At 45.2% G+C, this 8,551-nt stretch overlaps 1 protein-coding gene across 1 annotated transcript; it reads left to right on the forward strand.

Moving 5' to 3' along the window:
* Positions 1-714: 714 nt before the first annotated feature.
* Positions 715-7,420, forward strand: LOC128765356 (opsin-5-like). Its single transcript, XM_053876056.1, has 6 exons — positions 715-2,148; positions 2,369-2,574; positions 4,208-4,307; positions 5,542-5,646; positions 5,721-5,944; positions 6,827-7,420. Exons 1-6 carry the CDS (start codon positions 2,010-2,012, stop codon positions 7,292-7,294), a joined length of 1,242 nt encoding a protein of 413 aa, XP_053732031.1. The 5' UTR covers positions 715-2,009; the 3' UTR covers positions 7,295-7,420.
* Positions 7,421-8,551: the final 1,131 nt, after the last annotated feature.

The following is an 8,551-nucleotide window of genomic DNA, read 5'->3' on the forward strand; positions in this document are numbered from 1 at the left end:
ACATAAGAAGATGGATCGGACGTTACATACAGCCGTCGCGGGCTCCGCAGCCATAAATCATTTTAAATGCTGTTTGCACCTTGCTAAAAGTTAGGTGCGAAAAAAAACAAAAAAAAACGGTCAGATCTCCTCCAGCGGAGCTGTTCTTCATCCTCACAAAGCATCTCCTTGTCTCGCTGACTGGACTATTAGCGTCCCATATTAGTTAGGTTAGTCTTCGCCGCTGGACTTGTAAGGTCAGGGTTTTCCATTCTTACAAATTTTCCAATTTCAAGGTGAACATTTTCACCAAACAGATATCACTGCCCATTTGAACCAGGACTTAGCGGCGCTTTATCTTCTTGACAGTTAAAACCGAACCCTCGCTTCAGGACTCTAAAAACCTTTAGTCACCAAGAGTTTGCTAGTGGGCTTCTTAATCCAACCCAGAGGGAGGATTCCGCCTTCTCACCGCTGACCTTTGCTCAGCAGTGCAGCCACTGATGGCATAAGGTATGTTCGACCATTCTGTTCAAGAATTCGGTCCAAGAATTGAACCTTGTGGGACTCCAGTCTGGGATAGAAGCGATAAGCCTCTTTTTAAGGACATTTCAAGGAAACACTTCACATGTTTGATGTTGAACATAAATTCGGCTCTTGACCTTCGCACCTGCTGAATGCGGCTTCTTCTTGACCTTTAACCTTTGTGCTCGTGAGCGGTGCATTTTCAGAAGCAGCTGTCTTTGACATGGAGGACACAGCAGGAAAGGCTTTCGCCTGTTACAAGTTCTCACTTCAGCAGATGTGTCTGGACCTCATGTGTGAGTTAAAGAGCTCGATTCAAAATTTCTGTAATTGTGTGAAAACACATTGAAGAGCTTCGATGACAGTTGTGGTGCCATGGGCTTTGACGTGAAGAATTATTCCATGCTGGAATCAGGGAACGTCTGCTCGCACGCGGATCATTGCAAAGCTTGAGCTCCATTGGGAGAAAGGTGGGGGAGGAACGATGACTGGGTTCTGTGTTTGCTGCTGGACGGGTGACAGTCAAGGTCAGAGGTTCATTTTCCCCATCTCTCTCTCTGCCGTGGGCTTTCATAGCTGATGGGGAGGAGAATTCGGAAGCGCCCAAGCATCTGGAGCAGTTCCCTTCACATCGTGAGGGACAGCAAAGTCACTTTGTGGTTGCCAGCGAATGGAAACAAGCTGGATACTGTTATAGGGAGACAGACTTTGGGGAGGGGAGGTCATGTTACCCAGAGAGAGAGAGAGAGAGAGAGAGGGTCACTGTGAGAAGCAGAACGGTGGAGTTGCTAAAATGGGGTGCAGATTTAAGTATAAAAGAATTGAAATCAACAGTCTGAACAGTATATAACTTTATAGACAATGCTCACCAACTTACACTTCACTTCAAACAGCTTTGGTTTCCACTCGCATGACCACAATTTACATTTCAGCTGAATGAAAACATGCACACCGGCTTTAAGTCATGCATTCGGAAATGGAAGTAATTTGTGGAAGGTAGAAGACGTCTCTGGAGATAAGACTGTGAGTCATCGTAGCAGACTTGTGTGAAGCCTGCGAAGGTTTGGACAAAGCTAATTATTGCCAGACTGAGTGTGGTGTTTACAGAGAAGTCAAGACCCCAAATGGAACATGAAACATTATGAAACTATACCTTATAAGTCGGTGACATCACTGCTGAAGCATTGTCTTACTATTTAGAATCAACCCCGGTCAGTGTCACTTCAAAAAAGTCTTCTTCAGTAACCGCCTCTATTCATGAAACTAAGTAGAGCAGACGTTTCCCTACTGGGTATCCCTCCAAACCAGCGTCTTTAGCTGTTAAGACAAAGATAGGATTAGAGCCACGATCATTGGGACAGTGAGCGCTGAGGTATTAGAGTCTAAGCTGGATTTAAAATGAAAATACCGGTCGTCTGGCCCGTGAGGTGTCTGCAGAAAACCATAGCGAGAGGTACAGACGGTGGGCAGCAGGACTGGATGCCTCGACATCAACGGTTTCGGCCATGGAAATAATGCTGAGGAGTCCCCCACTGAAAGTGGTCAACATCCCATGGAGGAATAACAACCTCAGTACGCTGCACAGCGAGCCGCCTCTCTCAGAACAGGGAGAAACTATCATCGGCGTCTACCTGCTGGTCCTTGGTAAGGGTGCCATTTTGGAAGTTTTCTTTTTATTCATACACTACTCTAGCATTTCCCTGTGTCTGCTGATGCTGCCTTTGTTATTTGTAAAACCCTTTATGCCTTTGAAAATGTGTTTGTGAAAACCACGGTTTCCTGCGTGTACAATTGTGTTGTCATATCATCCCATTGCGCAATACAGTTGAAACAAGCAACGTATGCCGTGTCTGTCTCTCCGCAGGATGGCTGTCCTGGTTTGGCAACAGCTTAGTGATGTTTGTCTTGTACAGACAAAGGTCATCGCTCCAGCCAACCGATTTTCTCACTTTGAATCTCGCCATCTCTGATGCCAGCATCTCAGTGTTTGGCTACTCCAGAGGGATTCTGGAAATATTCAATATCTTCCAGGACGATGGGTTTCTGATCACCTGGATCTGGACCTGCCAGGTAAAATCCCCTTCTTTCGATGTCGCCCATAAAACCTAAGTGATGGCAAAACCCTTGGAGTCATGCATTTATCTATTTGTCTTGGGGGAAAATCCAGATTTATGTGGTACAATAAAGTGGAAGTTTGGTCCTGAGTGAGCGTATGAGGGGGGGATTAAACCGGTAGCCATTTAGGTTGGAGGTTAAATCTGTAATGAGATTACAAACGTGGAGGACTTTAAATGGGGAAAACTCTTCCAAGTGGTACGGCACCTGTCAACAAGCCGACGGGAAGCGAGCCGGGGTTACGCTGCAGTGAGTCAGAGCTGTAAATCCGGAAGTACGTTTCATTTCTTCAGCGCAGAAGACATGCTTGTCATACTTTGGGATAGAATTCAATGAGCGTGTTTCGCTCAAGGCTAGCAGCGCCGCCATATCACTGTGCGGAGTCAATCATCTGGTGCAAGACTAGAGGCTTGCTAGTTATGCTTGGTTTGACTGAAGGAATTGGGTTCAACTTTTGGCAGGGGAGAGCATGAGCTATCAAAATTGATTTATGCATGTGCCATTTGGTGCTCAGGTGCTTCAAGCTTCAGAGCAACAAAAGACAAGCGCCAGCACACGCCGATCTGATATACCATTTGGTTTAATGATTTTAAACCTTAACCTTGCTTAAGAAGAGCAACATAATATTGGGGAAATTACAAGGATATTCACAAGATGAATAACTATTACTATTCACCAAAACAAGACCCTAAAGTCCATGCTGTTAAAATCAAAATACAAAAGCTTTAGGGCCTTTCCAACCTGAACGTGTGTTGGCAAACAAGTCCTGCCATGTCTGTGGGCGACTGGGCCGTCACCCAAGCAGCAGGACCGACACCCATGATCCCTCCCTCTAATTTCCCTCCCTATTTCTCACGAAAGTATAGCCTGAGTAATTCCAAATCTAGAGAAGGATCAGAGAGGAGAGACAAAGGTAGCAAGGTGAAAGACATGTGAGAAGCATTAGCAGATTACGGCACCGAGCGTGATCTGACATGAGCGGTTGTAAGCTTAGTCAAGTCCTTCACAGGTCACTTTGAGACTGGATTCTCCTCGCAGTATAACCAGCACAGTTAGCGGCGACCACCTGTGAAACTGTTGTTTTATCTAATGGGAAATCTTGTCCAGAGTTCACTCCCACCATGAAGCGATGGACTCTGTGGAAGAGGAAACCTGATCCGTGATTATAATTAGATTTAGTCACACTCACGAAAGCCAAAGAGAAAGCCCTCGAGTGATCCATGTCAACTGGAAGTTCCTCAGCGGCCAGATGGCTGGTGCGCTCCAGATTAAAAGATCATCGTGTCCTCACGATGAAGTAAAGCGATACCTGCTCTACCTTAGAATTGGTGAGAACCTCAGATATGACTCAAAGGAGAATTTCCATTTTCATTTCCTGATGCGATTTCTGCACGATAAAAGGCCCCGAAGCAAACAATCTGGAACATATTAGCGACAGCCAGGACCGAGCGCTAACCCGCAATCTCCACCTGATAAGTCTGATGTGAGGCAAACAGCTGCAACAGACAGAAGTCTGGAACAATTAGGAAGGTATTCGCCAACATCCTGGAGCTGGGATAACAGTCATCTGCCCTGTTTTCTCCTCCAGGTGGACGGCTTCTTCACCTTGCTCTTCGGTCTTGCTAGCATCAACACTCTGACTGTCATCAGCGTCACCAGATACATCAAGGGATGTCACCCAAACAAAGGTGAGCGAAAGGAATCGCAGCGGTGGTTCAGAAAAATGCATGTTGAAGTTAAAGAGAACCACTGCATGTCTACGACAATTAAAAATACATTTTAACACCATGTGATTAAGTCATTTTGAAGCGAGACTCGCGCTGCTTAGGTGTAAAAACATGGCAATTACAAAAGCAAGACTTGTAAATCTGGTGACAGTGGGGCTTGTCTGGCAATTGGCAGCAGTAGAACCTCATCATTTTCTTTTACAGTCAAACCGTAGGCTGGGATTTCACTGTGTCCGGGAGTTTGAGACGTTTGGGTCCTTTTGCAGGGGAACGTTTAAAGCAGTGTCAAACCTCAAGAGGTCACTTTTGTAGTAAGCGTGTTGACTTCAGTTATGGGATTGAAAATACATAGTCCAATACTAAAGAGTATTAAAGAAGTTCCATGTTCTTTCACCACAAGCTCCTCAATTCTTTCGTCTCCCTAAAAAACCCTCCAGCTTTTATGGTGGATACTGATGCGTTCCCTGGTCAACAAAAGGCGCTTTCGCACTGCATCACCCTTTTAAGTTTAAGAACTTTTTGCAGAACCATTTCATTCAGACCACCATCCTCCCTGCTGGTTAAACTACTGGCTTTTTTTGATGCGGAAGAGCCTCAACCTCATTGGTCTAGGAACGTAGAACTGTGTCTTTGGGCTCAGCTCATTTTTCACCATAATAATCTGGAACAGTGTCATGGTCTGGGACACTCCGCCAATCCTACCGCAGACCTCCATCCTTCCCCCAATACAATCCACCCTATTAGCAAAAGGCACCAACGAGATCTAGAGGTCAGCAAAACTTCTCCACCCTGACGGCACTGAGAAAGAGTGTTTCAGGTGACAACCATGACGATACTAGACAGATATGTTTGTAAATATAGTTTAGACAGTGTCAAGTGATCTGTAAGTAAAGAATACATAGCCACTTATTCAAAATCCCAAACAACTTTTTTTCTCTCTGCTATATGAAGGAGAGTCAACTGAGGTCCTTTCACCAAACATTTTTGCCACATCTGTTTATTTCCTTCAAAGCCCTCATTGTTCGACAAATGTCATCATCTGACATTCGAGCTTGATCATAATTTGCCTCTCACTTTTTCTGCTCCATGTTTGCCAAAGTCAGAACATCTGACTTTTCCCCAGTTTTGCAGACTTTGTTGAGCGCGTGTAGGCGACTTGATGCTGGATATTTTTTTTCCCCCTCATGTTATGAAGGTCAGTGCATCAGCATGAACACCATAGCGATATCGCTCATCTGTATTTGGACCGGAGCTTTGTTTTGGTCCCTGGCTCCAGTGCTGGGATGGGGGAGTTACACAGGTGAGCTAAACTTGCAGTGGTGCAACGATACAAGTGCTGCTATTGGACGTTACCGTTGTGTTTGTGGGTCACAGACCGGGGATATGGTACCTGTGAAGTGGACTGGTCCAAAGCCAACTACTCCACCATCCACAAGTCCTACATCATTTCCATCCTCATCTTCTGCTTCTTCATCCCGGTGATGATCATGCTCTTCTCCTACGTCTCCATTATCAACACGGTCAAGAGCACCAACGCCATGTCGTCGGACGGCCTCCTCACCTCCCGCCAGAGGAAGGTGGAGAAAGATGTGACTCGGGTATGCAAGTCCGTTTGGTCCCCATGATGCAGTTGGAATTCCATTTAAAACTGATCCGATAAGCAACGGTGAAGTAGCAGGTTCATCTGAATGATATTGCCGGGAATTCTGTCAGGTCTTTTCTTTATACAGACAATTAATTACAAGTATATTACATGATCATTACTTTAGGATCATAAGAAAACATCTATATTTATCTATATTTTGTGTGTTTACTCCATTTGCAAGTTGTGTATTTCAGTACCTCAGCATTTTCTCTGTCAAATTTAAGCGGTTATTATCTTACATCTAGGCTTGTTTACAATTAAATACCTTTAGCTCATAAATGTAATTACACTCACACAGCAAACTGGAGAGATAACAACAGTACAGTGCATATTTGCAGCTGTTTGCTTTTCCACCATGATCAAGAGCAACTTATGTAAGAACAAAGTATCACTGCCATCAGGCACCGACCACTTTGCTTTCTCAAATAAATCCACTCAAAAGGACACAATAAGTTTAACTTGAAACAAAGGAAAGTAACAATTTCTATAGTGCCTGTGGCAGCTGACATCTTGAGTGTTTGTGGTAACAGGATGTATAGCATACCAATGTACTACACATCCCGTGTCTAATATTCAAATATATTCCGAGTTAAAATGTTGTTTCCCAGTCACAATCTGGACTTCGGTTTAGTATCAGTATCAGTATCAGTAGCCCGAGGGACGGTGGACTGACCGGGTTAGTCGTATCTCACATACCAATTTGGTCATTTTAAGTCATTGTCCCACTTCAGTATTTTCAAGTTGTTATTCTCACCGGGTGCTTGAACTCCAAGTGAAACAAATTCCTCCTCTTTTATTCCATGAATGACAATTGCTCCCTCCTGTTCCCCTCCAGATCTCAATTGTCATCTGCACAGCTTTCATCTTGGCCTGGTCACCATATGCTGTGGTGTCTATGTGGTCGGCCTGGGGCTTCCACGTGCCAAGCACGACCAGCATCATCACCCGCCTCTTTGCCAAGTCTGCCAGCTTCTACAACCCACTCATCTACTTCGGCATGAGCTCCAAGTTCCGAAGCGACGTTGCTGTTTTGCTGCCTTGCACCCGAGAGAACAGGGACGTGATCCGCCTGCAGCAGTTCAAGAACATCAAGCCCAAGGCGGAGCGGCCGGCTGGGCCCGCAGAACTTCCTGCGCAGACGCCAGAGGCCAAATACACAGCAAAGCTCAGTCAGTCCAACCCGGATAGTGACTCTGGAGTCAACAGCCCCCCCGACACCCCTCCTCTGGACGTCCAAGAGGTCTACCACGTCGAGGTGCCCATGCACACTGAGACATCACAGTACTGGTGTGACCGGCTGTGAAGTCTGCTTCCACGCTGCTCCAATTCATACTTGAATCCTGAGGGGAGATTAATAGTATTTTGTATTTGATTTGGTCTCGCTTGACTTTATAAAACCTGTAAATGATGTCAATAAATTATTTTTCAAGTCTGAGTATTTTGGATGTGAGAAAATTGTGCATCAATAACACAGATGCTCCAACACTCTCTTAAAGTAGCATTAGAAACTGTGATCCAGGCTCACAGCGATGGCTACATGAACTATTCCTTGACTCAATGTAGGTGTTCCTAAGCCAGAGTGAGGTTGAAAAATCCCCTCTCTGGGCCTGAATGGTCATTCTCATGCAGTTGCTAAAAAAGCAGGGTACTAATACAAGTTTGAGGATTGATATATAGACAGAAAAGAGGCACAAAACATCAACAGAATCTCCTCCCCTTGCACCATTGCATCCCCGTGTCTCCCACACAGCAAGAGATGTGGGTGTGGCGGCTCATTCTCCAGCTAAAAGCCACGTAGGAAGGAGGATAAACATGGTGGTAAAGTCATATCATACAGAAGAATCAAGCTGTCAGTGGAATCCTGGAAGTTCCTGCTGGCTTGAGTTTGGGCAAAGACTTTAATCACGAGTCAATTAGTCGCCTCTCAGCACCTTAAGTCACAGTCGGAGTCAGTCTCACAATCCCGGTCCATACAGAAGGAGAGCATAACAGACGTGTGCGTGTGTTGCCCGAGTGTAGGACAAGACGCGACAAGATTAAATAAGATAAGATCATTCTTTATAGCTGCAGGAAAGAGGAATTGAGGCTTGAAAGACAGAGGCAAAACTATTCCTAACATGAAATGTACTTCAAACCGATGACTATAGGTGCATGAATTACAGCTGTATGTCAACTTTTTATGTCTTCATAAGGCATTTATGTTGATGAGAATGCGGTTGGGTTTTTATATAAGCTCTCCAGTGGGTGTTTTTTCTATGAGCAAAATAAGAAACGTGTCGATTGGTGTCTGCAAACAATAGCTGTGTTTTAAATCCTTTTTATGTGTGGTGAAAATCTGCAGGTGTAGACACATAATCCATGCATGCTGTGTGTGTGGCGCTTGTGTCCACTAGTAGGTGGTTGTGGTAAGAGCCACCAGCGGAAACAGCCACCATCATGACTCAAAACGGTCAGATCCCAGCATCAAAAAAAGTATCATTGCGACTGAAACACTGCTGTCAGTGATGGTCAGCAGGTCCGGCTCCATCCTCCCCGCCTGCCCTCGGTCGGAGGGTCAGAT

This window comes from Synchiropus splendidus, chromosome 9, assembly GCF_027744825.2.
Source record: "Synchiropus splendidus isolate RoL2022-P1 chromosome 9, RoL_Sspl_1.0, whole genome shotgun sequence".
NCBI lineage: Eukaryota > Metazoa > Chordata > Actinopteri > Syngnathiformes > Callionymidae > Synchiropus > Synchiropus splendidus.

Bases quoted from the DNA above. Each gene is read 5' to 3' on its own strand.
- LOC128765356 (XM_053876056.1), top strand. From the start codon at position 2,010: ATGGAAATAATGCTGAGGAGTCCCCCACTGAAAGTGGTCAACATCCCA. The intron at 4,308-5,541 runs GTGAGCGAAAGG...CATGTTATGAAG, and splicing joins GGGATGTCACCCAAACAAAG to GTCAGTGCATCAGCATGAAC. The intron at 5,945-6,826 runs GTATGCAAGTCC...GTTCCCCTCCAG, and splicing joins TGGAGAAAGATGTGACTCGG to ATCTCAATTGTCATCTGCAC.